This window comes from Trachemys scripta, chromosome 10, assembly GCF_013100865.1.
Source record: "Trachemys scripta elegans isolate TJP31775 chromosome 10, CAS_Tse_1.0, whole genome shotgun sequence".
In the NCBI taxonomy this organism is placed as follows: Eukaryota; Metazoa; Chordata; order Testudines; family Emydidae; genus Trachemys; species Trachemys scripta.
The window spans coordinates 49,613,546-49,629,524 of NC_048307.1; the positions used below are offsets into that span (position 1 = coordinate 49,613,546).

Sequence of the window (15,979 nt, forward strand, 5' to 3'; positions counted from 1 at the left end):
TGTTTCAGTCAAGTGCCAGATGAAACCACGGTGGAAGAATTGTCTCCTCAGATTCCAAGAGCTGTGTTTGTGAAACAGGACATTGGTGGCAATGCCTCCATCATACCAGTGTCAACTCCCCATGGCCCACAAGGGGAGGAAGAAAAGGAGGAAACTTCAGATTCTTCTGACTTGAGCCCTGGCAGTGCTACATACAGCAATTTAGGTAAGTGCATTTACAAGACAAACTTCAGCCTCCATCCCACTTAGATGGCTTATCTTGATGTGAGGGCTATTGTCTCTTAGATCACCTGACACCCTTTTGAAAATTTTGCATTCTTAAAGAGACATTGACCCCAAACTTCACCTACTTTTAAATATCAGTTTACAGTTCTTTGTTGAAAAAAGATGCTATTGTGTCATGCTTTAGGAGCAACCTGCAGAAGGAAACCAGTGATGAAGTAAAGATTTATTCAAAATTCAGTAAGAATTTCATTTCTAAGCTTTCAAGAAATTATTTAAAACTGAGGGGAGGGGGAATATTTGTAAAAATACAAAAAATAGCCTTTGGGTTATCTGTATTAAATCTCTTGTGTAAGAGATGCCTTTTGAGAGAGCCACAATTTTTCCACATTCTTATATTTCCAAAGCCATTTTACCCGAGAAAAGTTTTGAAATAACTATTGTATAGATTATTTAACTCTTTCAGAACAATTATTAGACTAAAATATTTTTCCTGATATCCTCAGTGAAACGTAGGACTTTTTCTCTTACAATCTAGATGATGATTCCTGGCATATTTTGAAGCATCTTTGTAAATAAGAATATAATTGAATTTTATTCTAAAGAAGTTAGTGATTTACTTTTAAACTTGCAGACCAATTGAAAAGATGTATGTTCTGAAGAATATGCTGCATCATGCATGCAGCCATCAATGAATTCCTGTCCCATATTAAAGAGTTGTAGCTGTTTGGGTTTTTGTGGAAGTTTTTCTGAGAGGTCAAAGGAGGGAAGTTAAATAATTCATTATCAACAAGTGACACCAATATTATAGGCACAATAGATTTTTTTAAGGATTTTTATTTAAAAGTACTGCGAAAATAGAGATATGAGCATATAGATTTCCTAGTAAAACAAAAACAATCAAAAACCACCTATTTCGTACTTCCTTTATTTTCAAAAATATGTGATACTAATCAAAATACTGAAAGATTTTCATTAAGGCCCCAGTCCTGCAGACATTTAAGCATGTTTAACTTTTTGCATATGATGAGTTGGCTGACTGCAATGGGGCTGCTCCTAAGTGTAACGTTAAGCATGTCGACATGTGTTTGCATGATCAAGGCCTAAGTTTTGAAGCCTTCAGTTGTATAAATTCTATAGATAGGTGAGTAATAAATATTCAGTGAAAGTATTGTGGTTGTTATTGGCTAAATAGCAGACAACTGGCTGACTCAGTTTCACAAATGAAGCATTACTTAGCTATTGTTTATAAATCACTTTGAAGATGAAAAGCATAATGTAACTCTTAATATTGTGATAGACCCAGGCCAGTTGGGTACAGCAGAATAGCAGAAGGCAGATATACTGGCCACTGGATTAACAGTTTTCTGTTCACTGACTGACCAGAGCAGGGGCTGCTCCAGACTAATGAAAACATCTGACTCCAATTAACCTGCAAAGAGTCAGGTGAGGCCATTAAGCTAATGTGACCACCTGACTCTAATTAAGGGCCCGCTGATACTATAAAAAGGGCTCACTCCAGTCAGGCAGAGGAGAGCCAGGGAGCCAGAGGAGAGGAAGTGCGGCTGAAGGACTGGTTAATGAAGACACCCTCAAGTTATTGATAAGGGAGCCCTAAGGTAAGGGTGAAGAAGGGAGAAGCAGGAGAGCTGTGGGGAAGTGGCCCAGGGAAATGTAGCAACTCTGGCAGTGAAAGGTTGGCTGCCAACAGCTGCTACCATTAGGATCCCTGGACCGGAACCCGGAGTAGAGGGCAGGCCCAACCCACCACTACAGGAACACCTCCTGGGAGGGGAAGTCAGGACCCTGTCAGGACAGGAGGCTAAACTGTTCTAAAACAAGCCCTAGGGACAACAGAGACTGTGGGAATTCTCTCACCAACCTCCTTGCTGGCTTATGATGAAAAGGGCTCAGTAGACTGTAACCCTGGCCCTAGAGAGAGAAGGGCTACGTGGAGGGTCACAGAGAGCCACTGAGGCTAGCATATACCGCCTAGAAGCACAGGACCCACGGGGACAAGATCAGAGCTCTGCCACAATATGTATTTATTTATTACTAATGTAACAAAATGCTCTAGCTGAGAGGAAGAAACTCAAAGTTTGGGCTCTCCCATGGAATTGTTCAAAGGCATGATGGCTAGTTGTGGTTTTAAGCATGTATTTTTTGGATGTTTTTTTTTTTTTTTTTTTTTTAATAAATTAGGGCACAGCTACACTACAAAGATAGCCAAGTCAGTGGATCTGGTTCACTAACATGTCTATACTATAGATGCCATTTGTAGTGCGGATAGGACCTAGTCATATTTTAGCCATGTCCTATGATCAGGATGTCCTATGATCAAGTATGGCAATTTTAAATCCCTCAAGGTGTGAAATACCACTCATTGCCAGTGGCTGCTTATGTGACAGCTTCCTTTCAGCCCTTAGGTTTCATTCTATTGAAGGACTATTTATATTAAAAATGCCTTTTAAATAGTGACATCAAGAATTTCCTCCTGAGCCATTTGATACATTTCAGCTTAAGTTTCTCATGAAAGGTTTTAATGCTGATGACCATTATTACAGGATACATCTACATTTAAAATGCTACAGCGACACAACTGTGCCGCTGTAGCGTTCCAATGTAGATACTACATATGCCAATAGGAAGGGTTTTCCCAGCGCATAGGTAATTCACCTCCCCAAGAGGCGATAGCTAGGTTGATGGATGAAGTCTTCTGTTAACCTAGTGCTGACTACACTCAGGGTTAGATCAGCTTAACTGTGCCACTCGGAGTGTGGATTTTTCACACACCAGAGCGACATAGTTAAGCTGACTTAATTTTTTAGTGTAGACCAGGCCTCAGATTTTAGAACAAACATGCCTCATGGTGTAAAGACTGATTCTTTCTTCAGTAAGTCACAGGATGCTCAATCCTTTTTCCCTGGGGAACTCCCCCTGAACAGCTAAAGGAGGCAAGAGCAGCTCTCTGCATCCCTCCAGTGGTTCCCCCTCTCCATCACATCAAACATAAGTTGCTTGTATTCACTTTCAAGATCCTTCACAGTCAGTCCCCACCCCTGCATATCATCTCTTATTCACAATCCACGCTCACTTCTGATTGGCCCATGATGACAGCCTCCATTGCCCACTTGTTAAATTTTCAGACAAGCACCTTTTTCTTTCTCCCATACTGCCCTTCACACTGAGGAGGTGTTCCCCGGAAACATCTGCAAAACTACTCATTCTCCTTCTTCAAAATCTTCCTTAAAACTCTCCTTATCTGTGATATCTACAAAAGACTTGACAATGGCTATGCTTTTCGTGTGCTGAGACCCCTGCCTATCATGCTGGCAATATTGACTCATTGTTTCCATGTACTCCCCTATCTGTCTGTCTGTCTACCTATCCTTGTCTCATATACTTAGATTGTAAGCTCTTTGCAGAAGGACTGTCTTTTTGTTGTGTGTTTGTTGGGTGCCTAAAGCAATGGGGTCCTGGTCCATGACTAGGGCTCTGAGGTACTACGGTAATACAAATACTAAATAATGATAATAGTAATAGTAAAGAGGTGATAGACTCATCTGAAATGTGATGATAGAATTTCAGTTCAATCAGTCTGTTGTTTTGCCAGTATATTTCCCAAATACTAATATCCCAGTATAAAGTTATGTAAAATGGTATCCCTTGGCTTTTATTTGGAGCAGACAATATTTCTCTTTCTTGGATTTCTCTCAGATTTTCAGTCACTTAAGTTAGGTTTCCAGGTGTGAAGGAGTTAATAGCTAACCTTAGGCTTGGTCTGGCAAGTTGTAAAAAGCAATGCTGCCATAAATGGCATGGAATTCTCTGGCTCCAGTGCAACTTTTCTTTGCTGGTTTGTTCACTCACCCCTCCTTCTACTACTGAACTGATCAAGTGAGGGCCATGTTGGGAGGTTTTATAAATAATTTCTTTCTTTTTAGGTTTCACCACAGGCAAATGACAAATGTTATTTATTTTATGCAGTCAATAAATTGTACTTGTGTCTGAGAGGGAAGAGGGAAAAAATGATATACTTTGATTTGACTCCATGTCTTCTTCACTGAAACTTGCACCTACAGTTTTATTTCTCTAGTTCAGATTTACAATGGAATGTTTGTACTGTAGTGTAGATCATAGTAAATACATAAATAATTTTTACTTATTATGTTATCATAGTTGTGGTAGGGTTGGTATAGCTCTTCCATTTAAATAAATACCTGTCTCCCGGGGTTTAAAACTCTATATCAGGAGTAGGCAACCTACGGCACGCGTGCCGAAGGCGGCACGCAAGCTGATTTTCAGTGGCACGCACACTGCCTGGGTCCTGGCCACTGGTCTGGGGGGCTCTGAATTTAATTTAATTTTAAATTAAGCTTCTTAAACATTTTAAAAACCTGATTTACTTTACATACAACAGTAGTTTAGTTATATATTATAGACTTATAGAAAGAGACCTTCTAAAAACGTTAAAATGTATTACTGGCACACGAAACCTTAAATTAGAGTGAATAAATGAAGATTCGGCACACCACTTCTGAAAGGTTGCCGACCCTTGCTCTAGATTGATACTTACCTAGTATACTCCAAAAGTTGAATTTGTTTAATTGGAAAAAAAAAAGGAGTTTGGTTTAATTGTTTGTTACCTAAGTGTTAAAAAAAAAAAAATAGGAGCCAGGTTCTGATCTCAGCTATAGCAGAATAACTCTACAGTAACGCCATTGACTTCAGTGGAGTTACTTCAGATTTACACTGATGTAACTGAAACTAGAATATAGCCCTTGTAGTTTACTAGCTTGGATGTTTTGGGGGGCACTTGTAAGTAGGACTATTTCAGTTCAAAATACAGCTTGTGGCAAACTCTATCTATACTGTAAACACAGTCTTTATACTGGGTAGATAAAAATAATAATAGTAATTTAACAGCAGCAAAGTTAATGAAGTTTAAAACTCATCTTCTGCAAATGCACACTACATTTTTTTTACATATTCTTATGGGGGGGTTGTTTTTGTTTTGACAGATAGCACACATCTTAACTTTGTAATTCACATCTGACGAGAATATTCTCTTGTATAAGTAATGCAGCTTTTGAAGTAATTAGAGACATATATTAACCCAGAAGAACTATTCTTATGCACGGGCTACATAAACATTAAAAATCTGTGTAAATATAGAGATATCTGGGACAATACCCAAAATGCTCCTTTTTAAGGACTTTTTACGAAAATTTTGTATGTCTATTTTTGAAAGAGACATTATGCCCTTGTTTTTCTAAAAAGCCTCTGATTTTGCACCTGAAATTTTATGCCAAGAATAATTTTAGGCTTTACAAATTTGCATATGCAGTCAGGTAGTTACACATGTAGAGTAGTATTTTCAAAAGCACTCAGGAACAAAGAATGAAGAACCTACCTACAGGATGGCAGAGTATGCTGGGAAGCAGTGGCTCTGGAAAAGACTTGGGAGTTGTGGTGAATAATTAGGAGAACATGAGCTCCCTGTGCAACACTCTGGCCAAAGGGTGAATGCAATCCATGGATGCATAAAAAGGGAAATATCAAGTACAAGCAATATTCACTTTGTATTTGGCACTGCTCTGACCACTGCTGGAATACTGTGTCCAGTTCTGATAGACACAGTTCAAGAAAGATATTGAAAATTTAGAGAGGGTTCAGAGAAGAGCCATGAGAATGCTTAAAGGATTGAAAACATGCCTTAGAGTGAAAGACTGAAAGAACTCAATCTATTTAGCTTATCAAAGTGAAGGTTAAAGGGTGGTTTTATTGCAGTCTGTAGGGAATTACATAGGTTACAAAATGCTGATAATGGGCTCTTCAGTTTAGCAGATGAAAATGTAACAAGATTCAGTGTCTGAAAGTTGAAGCTAGACAAATTTAGACTAGAAATAAGCTGCACATTTTTAACAGTGAGGGCATAAAAGACTCATGCCTCCCCATACTGGGGGGTACAAGCTAAAGGGGAGGACATGTAACCATCCCACATAGCTCCTCTGCCCAGTGACCCCTCCCTCCCACCTTGCGCCCAGGTTGGGACTGCCACGCTCTCCCCATCCCACGTTACCGGGGGGGCGCTCTGTCCTTCTCTCCCTGTGCCTCCCTCCGCCCCCGCACATTCAGCCACTCTCCCTTGCAGCTGGGTGGGAGAGGATGGAGCCACTTCTGCCTGAGAGGGCCTGGCTGGGAGGCAGTTGTTGGCCCACTCCCTGCCTGGGCTCGGCTGCTGGGGATAGACTGAGCGAGCCAGAGGCTCCCCACTCCCCTGGCATGCTTGGCCCCTGTCCCTGGAAACCAAGTCCGGGCAGGGAGCGGGCCACTGCTGCCTCCCAACCAGACTCTCTCAGGCAGAAGTGGCTCCGTCCCACTCTCCCCCCAGCTGCCAGGGAGAGCAGCCAAATGTGCTGGGGAGTAGGTGTAGGGCAACAAGAATGAGCCCCTCTGCCTAGGGTTGCCAACCCTCTCGGTTTCGCCAGGAGGCTCCCAGAATCTGTCTCTATCTCCCAGAGGCTACTGAAGCCAAATGGGGAGATTTTAGGTGCTAAAAGTCTGGCGGCGCATCAGGGCTAAGGAAGGCTCCCTGCCTGCCCTGGTCCTGCGCTGCTCCCGGAAGCAGCCGGCACATCCCTGCAGCCCACGCTGCCTTTGCCCAGAGCGCTGACTCCATAGCTCCCATTGGCCAGGAGCTACGGCAAATGGGAGCTGTGGGGACAATGCCTCCAGGCAGGGGCAGCACACGGAGCCCCCTGCCCTCCCCCCAGGGGCTGCAGGGATGTGCCGGGAGTGGCGCGGGGTCAGGGCAGGCAGGGAGCCTGCCTTAGCCCTGCTGCGCTGCTGACCGGGAGCCGCCCAAGGTAAGCGCCACCTGGCCAGAGCCCACACCATGAACCCCCCTGTCCCAGCCCTGAGCCAGCACCCCAAACCCCCTCCCACACCCAAACCCTCTGCCCTAGCCCTGAGCTCCCTCCCACAGCTTGCATCCCGCACCCTCTCCCACACCCCAACCTCCTGCCCCACCCAGAGCCCCCTCCAGCACCCAAACTCCCTCCCAGAGCTTGCACCCTCTCACCCCTGCCCCAACCTGGTGAAAGAAAGTGAGTGAGGGTGGGGAAGAGCGAGCGATGGAGGAACGGGAGATGGAGTCAGCGGGGCAGTGCCTCTGAGAAGGGGGATGACGGGGGTGGGGCATTGGGGAAGGGGCAGGGCAAGGGTGTATAGGAGTGTGTGATTAGACAGTTGGCAACCCTACCTCTGCCTCTTGCCCCAAGCAGGCCAATCTTGGGGAGAGCATTTGACACCCCCCCCCCATACCCTTCCTATTTGTCACCTCACTGTGAGGGTAATTAACCATTGGAATAATTTGCAAAGGTTAGTGTTGGATTCCCCATCACTGGAAATTTTAAAATCAAGATTGGATGTTTTTTTCTAAAAGATATGCTCCGGTTCAAACAAGAATTAATTCAGGGGAGTCCTGTGGCCTGTGTTATGCAGGAGGTCAGACTAGACCATCTGACTTCATAGTGATTTTTGACTTTATAATCTGTTCTCTCTCTCTGTGTTTGACTGTGTGTACGTGGGAAAATTGACTTGATCAAACTTGCTCATAGCTGTTACTTATATTGGCACATGCAGCCCATATGTAGAACAGCTCTATGCAACCTCTCCCAAATTGATGGTGAGGAACTGGGGATATATCATGCATATTAGTTACTAAGTGTTACTTTTCCTTTAGCTAGAAATCATTTATTACTATTTTGGTGGTGGATTTCTCTTTATTAATTATTGTGTAATTATTTAATTCACTTAATTTGTATGTGGAGTAGTTTCACATTGTAGTAGCATGGATGCATTGACCGGGCATTTATCAGCAACTGCTACTATGCTTTTGTGAAAGGATGGATTATACTGTTGATAGTTATGTGTTTTTTCTCATGGTTTGTTAGTAATTTGTATTAGTTATAGTCAGAGTGTATCAAGGAGTGAATTATTGTTGTATTAATATTAAAGATCTGTCCAACTGATCCTCTAATTACACAGAGAATCTTTTCCAGAATCTACTTTATGATACAAATGCATGCAGACCAGCTGCAGTATCCAAGCCAAGGGAGCATATTTATAAAATCAAGGGCAATAGGGGGATAATATTGCATTGGGACATAAAGTACATCTCCTGGATATTAATTTTCCTTTCTTTGGGGGAGTGAAAGGGTGGAATGTTTGGGGAATGGATATGAATAAGTTGGAGACTTAGTGGTAGTCCAGGTAGTAGAATTGTCTTGATTAATTAACTGTGTTGTGGAGAGCATGTGGTACAGGCATAGGTGCAGAGGGCAGTTGTCGGGTTAGCTTTGCTGTCTCCTTTTACTGAGACCTTATGTACTTATTTAAGATTTTTCTTTGAAATTGTTGGTCCTCAAATTTCATTTCCTTCTTATTCTGGAAATAGTTCAGCATCAGTTCCTTGTCCTCTTGAACAAACCTGCCAAGACTCTTTCAAAAAGCAGACTTTATTTTCTCCTCTTCAAACTGGAACGTCCAATTTGAGTTCCTTTTCATCTCCCTCTTCATGTTCAGGAATGGTTTTACCACTTTTTTTTTTTTTTTTTTTTTTTTTTTGTGGACTTCATGTATCTCAGGCATTTTACCTCTATGTATCCAGTTTACCTGCTTTCATTACTGCTCTGGGAGATCTATGATGCTGTTGTGGTCACTACAATGAAAAATAAGAAATGACAGCATTAATAAGAAAAGCAATAGCCTATCCATCCCTTGGAATATCAAAAATTAGGATAAAATTAACACTTTCAGTGTAGTTTTGAATTCCAATGTCTTTCCACAAAGCATTTTCTCTTTAGACCAGAGATGGTAATGACATATAATTAGAACAAGACTTAAAAGAATAAAGGGGCATGAGGTACAAATGATTATGAGAATGGGACAATGTAGTGGGGCGGAAGGCCTGAGGGGCTTGTCCTTATTAGCATACTGGACTAATAAAGGTTATTTCTTGCAGGCAAACAGGGGTCTCAGAAATATGTCTGTGCACAGAATGATATTTGAGGCCACATCAGACATTTTTCCAGGCATTAGCTAATGAACCAAATATGTGACCAATTTCAGGAATTTGTACAAAGCCTTGGTTTGAAGGAGGGATTCTCTGAACTACAGTCAAATTTCCTATTATTTTTATAGCACTTTATTTATATATAGTATCTCAAACTACTTGACAGTGGACCCTGCTGAACAGGAATAACAGAAAAGAAAGGTATCCTGTTGCAGCAGTATTAATATAAATAAAATTAGGGCATGTTATTTTCTAAGAGAAGATTTAGAAATAGAGAATAGAATGAAGTTGGAGTTTATGGTAGCTGGCATGTTAGTTGCGTGTCCCTCAGAAACATGAATTCACTGCCTCCCATCAATAGTGTCCCCTTAAAAACAGATGTAATGGGACAAGAAGGCATGGGCTTAATCTTCAGCAAGGGAGATTTAGGTTAGATATTAAGAAAAACTTTCTAACTATAAAATTAGTTAAACCTTGGAATAGGCTTCCAAGGGAGATTGTAAAATCACCATCATTGAAGGCTTTTAAGCAGAGGTTGGACAAACACCTGTCAGGGATGGTCTACTTGGTCCTACTTCAGCACAGGGGGCTGGACTTGATGATCTCTCAAAGTCCCTTCCAGCCCTACATTACTATGATTCAAAGCTAATTCAAGATAAGATTTCAAATCAAGGTATGAAGAATAAATCAGTAGCTTGGATAAGAAAAAATTCCAGACATTTTAAAGCTAACTTAGTGATGTTCCTTAGTGATGTTCCTAGTGATGACCTCAGAAGGATGTTGTGAGGGTTAATGCATGAATGTTCAAAAAGCACTGTAAGGGTCTCAAATGTAAGATGTGATGGCACTGCAGTATTCCTTAAAGCTATCGTTAAAGCTGTCATCTGTATTCAGTTGAGAAAACTATTATAGAGTTAACTTCTTTCCTCTTGTATAGTTTGGAAGCCTTTTAAGGACTTTTTTAAGTGGTAGTTAATATGGAGCCTGTTCCTGCTCTTCATCTGCCTCCAAGGGTGAAGTTCAGACTGTATTCTGTAATATTGAAGAGTCTGTGCAGGAGGCAGTGAAGTGAAGGATGTTAAGAAAGCTGGGGAGAGGTGATAGGCAAGAAGGAGAAACGTTTGTTCTGCCGCTAACCTCTGTTTAAAAGAACTTTTTTTCTTTATGCAGAGAGAGGGGCAGGATTTAAAAGACAAACATTTTTCTTCCTCAGAGAGACTCTATGACATAAAAATGTGGGGCATGCAATGTTGCAGCAAGCCTTTGGAAAGCTGAGCTAGAAGATTTGGCCCTAGAGTCATGAGAAGATTGAACAGGGTTAAGAGCTCAGCATAAAAACAGCACAGATATGAAGCTTTTCAAACACTTAATCCAGATGGATGAATTTCACTAGGAAAAACTTGTCCTTGTGGGGAAGACACTATATTCTGGCATGACAGATCTTACAGATTCATTTCCATGCACTGGGAATATGAGGCAGTGGTTTAAATTGGATCTGAAAAATGTGTACAGTAACTGTTTTTGGACTTGTATGTAAAATGTTCTGATGGGTTCCATCATTGCCAGCAGACATCTCCCTTCTGCACCAGATGGATGAGTGGGCTATCATCAGCCTTCTTGCAGATGTCCTGCTGCTGGAAGACAAAGAAAGGAGCATAAATCCCATTATAAATGCCCCAATGGTACTTTGATGCCCATGATTCCAAGTAGCTGTGCAGGAGCCATAACTATTACAGTGGGAAGAGTCAGGTTCCAAGGGCCAACCTCCTTCCCATCTGATTAGCCTGTGGAGGATGGAGGAGAAACTGCAAACAGGGACTAGAGCAGCAGGGAGATCAGTCATATAGCTTACCCTCACTGCAGGGGCTCCTGCTGTGGCTTGCATGTGCATCTCATTCTAATATGTCTTCCTGTTACTCCCCAAGTTTCTTTTGCAGCCTCTGGTTTAGCTAGCCGTGAAAGCAACATACATTAGGAGACTGTATGCTGAAGTGGTAGCAGACAAGCAGCAATAGTCTCTTTCACCAACCACCAGCAGATATAGTAAGTAAGGAGCTGTACTGTGGAAGAGCATAGGATTCAGGAAATGGACAGGTGAACTTGGAGGCACGGTGTAGACAGAGGCTGTAGACTTTGTCAACAGGCATTTGAGGGAGACTTAAGGAGAGGTGCATAGCCACAGATTTTGTAAGGGGGAATATAAAGAGATGCTGATGTAAGTTAAGATACTCATTTGGGTGGATGAGAAAAAAGGGGTAAGAAGTGGAAAGGAAGGCACTTCCAGGTTGTATAAAGGGGAAAGGGGCGTTAATTTGAATTTGTGCTTTGGGGACCATCCAAATATTTTTATGACCCTGGCTGTGAACTATTTTTCTTTTTGCAGCCCTTGCCAAGACTAACCTTCTCATCTATTTCCTGTACTGCTAGGCTATTACCTGGATCCTCCACTGCCTCCTGTCTTTGGACATTTTTATTTTGTGGGAGCTAAAAGGAGATAGCCTGAGAGAGCAGCCACATGTGGCCTTTCCTGAAGATCATGCCAAACAGAGCTAGCCTGCCATCTGTGGACATAAATCATACAGTTTCTTCCTACTTACAACTCAGTGCCTCTCTTAGTATTATCATGAGGAAATTATCAAAAAGAACTCCAGATACAGTGTTTTACTCCTTCTGAACTTCCAGTGCCTTTCACAGTCCCAAGGAATACAAACCTCCTTAATCTTCGTAATTAAAAGATCTTATCAGCAGTGTGGCCCAATATTCCAGTTGATAGTGCATCTTGGCCTGCAGAGTAGGGGTTAATCATGGATTCTATTACATTAATAACATCTGTGTTTATGTATTTTAAAATCTGAGGGAGGAAAATATTCCCGTGCAAAAGGTTCTGTAATACATTTGTATTAGGTATGAGCCCAAGTAAGGAGGTTCAAATCTGAATTATAACCTACACAAAGTTCTGGGATGTTCGGACTATGGGTTCCAGTCCAGGTCCATTTCTCATTTAGAGACCTTTAGTGGGGCACTCCAAACTTATCCAACAATCAAATAGTTTCATTATCTCTTAATTTGCTGTTCCCTTCTAGATAGAAATGCTCACTTGCTGAACTTGATAGAGTTCATTCTATGCTTGCTCCATTGCATTTGTAGAAATTGGCTTTCTACCTTATCATTATGGTCAATGATCCCCACAGATGTGGTAGAAAATTTACAAAATAAACTCCTCTCAAAATAGCAGTTGATTTATTAGAAACAAAAAAATGCATCATTTTATTTTTATACAAGGAGTGGTTGCCTCACAGAGCAGTATGACTGTCACTCATCCTGTTTCCCCCCTCCCCATTTTGAAGGATTCATAATTGCCTTCTCTAAAATCCACCCAAAACACATTACAGGAAGCTTTATCCTCTCAGGAAGCACATAAAATGTTTGTGTGTAATCAGGCTCTCAGTGGAAATTCAGGGTTCTTGTCTATCCAAAACTGCAGATTGGAATCTCTTGACTGGTTCTAGATCAGGATGTCTATGCATGTAATACTCCCAACACAGCAGCCACTGGCAAATGAGCAAGGGAAAGGGGTGTCAGAGATAGTTACTATTTCTATTAATCTCTGATATTGGGGGTTGCGGTGGGGGAGTAAGCTTATATATTTCTGCAGTCCCAGAACCCAGTCCTGCTTTTACTGAAATGAGTGGGGGAAATCTTCTCAATTAAATGATAGCAGACTTAGGCTCTTACTCTTCTATTTGTTATGAAGTTACTAATGAATTTGCAGAGACAAACTTGATTAACTCTGATATTATTGCCTAGATATCTATAGTGAGCTATTTTTCTTGCAAGTTTCCTGGTTTGTTTTATAATATTTTGAATGTATGTAGCACCTCTCAGATCAGATGATCCCAAAGTGTTTTACAAATTACCATGAGTATATACAAAGAGGGATCACTCCATCCACCAGTGAAATGTAGACACCTCTGGGGTGAAATACAGAAGCACCCACTCAAAGTACAAAACAGTTTAGAACAGGAAATGAGGAAGAATACTGTAATCAGCTGCCTGCAGGGAGAATTAAGGGAGACAGAATGTAATTACCTAGATTGGAATTCTGCTAGAATGCTAGGTTTGACAGGCCATACTTCTGATTTGCATTCTCTTTCGTGTTTTAAGTAAGCTCATGAAATGTAAGATGCTAGCCCAGTTAAACAAGTCAAGGTATTCTTTATGTGATAGTATACATCTGGTGCTGGTTTAGTCACGTTATCTTTTGTCCCTCAAAACTCCAGCCTCACACCTTCACTTTTGGTTAGACTTGGATTTGAGGAGATTGTAATCATCTACAGGGCCGGCTCCAGGGTTTTGACCGCCCCAAGTAGCCAAAAATAAAAAAGCCGCGATCGCGATCTGCGGCGGCAATTCGGTGTAAGGTCCTTCGCTCCGAGCGGGAGTGAGGGACAATCCACCGAATTGCTGCCGAATAGCTGGACCTGCCGCCCCTCTCCGGAGTGGCCGCCCCATGCACCAGCTTGCCAAGCTGGTGCCTGGAGCCGGCCCTGGTCATCTACATCATCCAGCAATTTTCTCAGTTGCCCACTTACACTTCTTTGTGAAGTGTGAATATGCAGTCATAGTAAATCCAAAGGGTTCTAAAGCTTTTGGGTTTGTTTGTTTTTTATTACACAGGTCAGTCCAGAGCAGCCATGATACCTCCAAAGCAGCCCCGGCAGCCAAAGGGAGCTTTGGATGATGCCATTGCCTTTGGGGGAATAGCAGACCAAGAGGCAACTAACAGCTTACAGCCAACACCACCTCCACTGCCAAAGAAAACCATTTTGAGAGCCAACACGGAGCCGATCCCCAAAGAACTCCAGAAGCAGACCCTGGAGAATAATCTCTGTGTTGTGGCCAACCCTACATACGACATTGACACCAACTGGGAAGCAAGCAGTGCCTGCTCTTCAGTCAGCTCAGAACTCAAGGCACTGGACAATGAGTCAGGAGATTCCTTGGACAGGCCTTTAGAAAAAGGAAAAGCAACCAACTCAACAGCCAACAGCATTTCCAGCCTAACCACTGCCAGTATTAAGGATAGGTGTTCCAACAGCATGGAGTCTCTGTCTGGGAGATACATCTCTCAGACTAAGCAGAGCAAGAATATACAGAAGCCACAGAGGCAAGCACTTTATCGAGGAATTGAGAACCGAGAGGAGGTGGTAGGCAAAATCAGAAGCCTTCATACTGATTCACTGAAGAAGTTGGCAAACAAATGTGAAGATCTTTTCATGGCTGGACAGAAAGACCAGCTGCGATTTGGGGTGGACAGCTGGTCAGACTTCAGGCTAACCAGTGACAGGCCATGCTGTGAAGCAGGTGATGCAGTTTACTACCCAGCTTCTTATGCAAAAGATCCCCTCAACAATTATGCAGTCAAGGTAAGATGGAGGTTTCAAAAATGGTTGTCCCAGACATCATTAATATTAATAATAAAACCCTGCGTATTACAGTATAGCTAATTATGCTGTTTGCAATGGCTAATCCATGTAGAGTAATGATCTGCAGCTACTGGCCCTTCTTTCTTTAAAGTGCCACTTTTGTCAATGGCATAATTAACCTTTAGCTGGATCCCCTGTTCGTTATACATCTCGGGCAATTTTTTAAAAGCCACCTACTGTCTTACTAGCTGTTTAGCATACCTATTATGTATTGACATAAGAATGGTATAAACAGCTGTGTTTTTAATGTAAAGACTGCAGGCAGGCTCTTGGAAGCCTTCAGTAGTAGAACCTTTAAGTTCATTTGCATGCAGGGTCACCAAATTCTCATTTTTAATTAGGAGTAATTTCAAAGGTTTATATATATGGCTGTCTGTGAATTTTATTTATATACATTCTTAATTAGCATACCTTTCCATTCCCTTACAAACCCTTACATTCTCACCAGCCATTCTGAAGCCCCATCTTGCCATCGGTGTGGCCTTCTGTGATATATTAAAAATGATTGGAACTGAGGAATTTTGATTGGCTAGTGCTGTATTTCAGTGAAGAAAGAGTTAGCTTTTTTCGTTGAATACTCCATTCCATAGTCCTGGTCAGAAAAACATCCAGGTACTTATTTCATATGCAAATGAACAGTTATCTTACCTAATAAAGGGGTTGTGTTATTTTATCATGTTTGTGATTCATATAGGAGATTTACTCACCCTCCCTTTGGGTGCCCACACCTCCACTGCTAATGAGATGATAATGCTCATCTGATAAGATGTGCTCTAATATGAGGATGACTGGAAGCCAGGAAACCTATGTTCTATTCATTGCTCTGCCATAGACTTCCTATGTGACCTTGAGCAACTGAATGTCTGTAACTCAATTTCCCCAAGTTTAAAATGAAAATTATGATTTTTCTTACCTCACATGGGTATTGTGAGCCTAAATTCATTAATGCTTATAAAACAAGTTGAGTTTCTCAGAGTGATGGTACTGCAGAAGGGCAAAATATAATTATTATTCCCAACCACCTTTATTTATTAAAACAGAATGAGAAGCAAGAAAGTAAGAATGTCAATGCTAACTTGATATAAAATAGGTTCTGAATTTGAAAAGGCATCTCTTTAGGAGGTTTTTCAAGGTTACGTATTGCATTGAAGTGTTGCCACATTCTATTGGGTTTATATTTGTTCAGCCATCC

The 15,979-nt window shown here is 41.7% G+C and overlaps 1 protein-coding gene and 1 long non-coding RNA gene across 5 annotated transcripts in view; one reads left to right on the top strand and one right to left on the bottom strand.

Annotated features, from left to right (window-relative positions):
- Nucleotides 1–15,979, top strand: part of PEAK1 (pseudopodium enriched atypical kinase 1) — a 212,592-nt gene that overhangs the window by 175,498 nt on the left and 21,115 nt on the right. For all 4 annotated transcript variants that reach the window (XM_034783573.1, XM_034783575.1, XM_034783576.1 and 1 more), the window contains 2 exons: nt 9–205; nt 13,979–14,727. In XM_034783573.1, coding sequence (XP_034639464.1) covers nt 9–205; nt 13,979–14,727 — 946 coding nt within the window. The remainder of the gene's footprint in view (nt 1–8; nt 206–13,978; nt 14,728–15,979) is intronic.
- The window catches only part of LOC117883807, a 48,642-nt gene that overhangs the window by 30,087 nt on the left and 2,576 nt on the right, over nt 1–15,979 (bottom strand). The gene's annotated exons all lie outside the window — the stretch shown is intronic.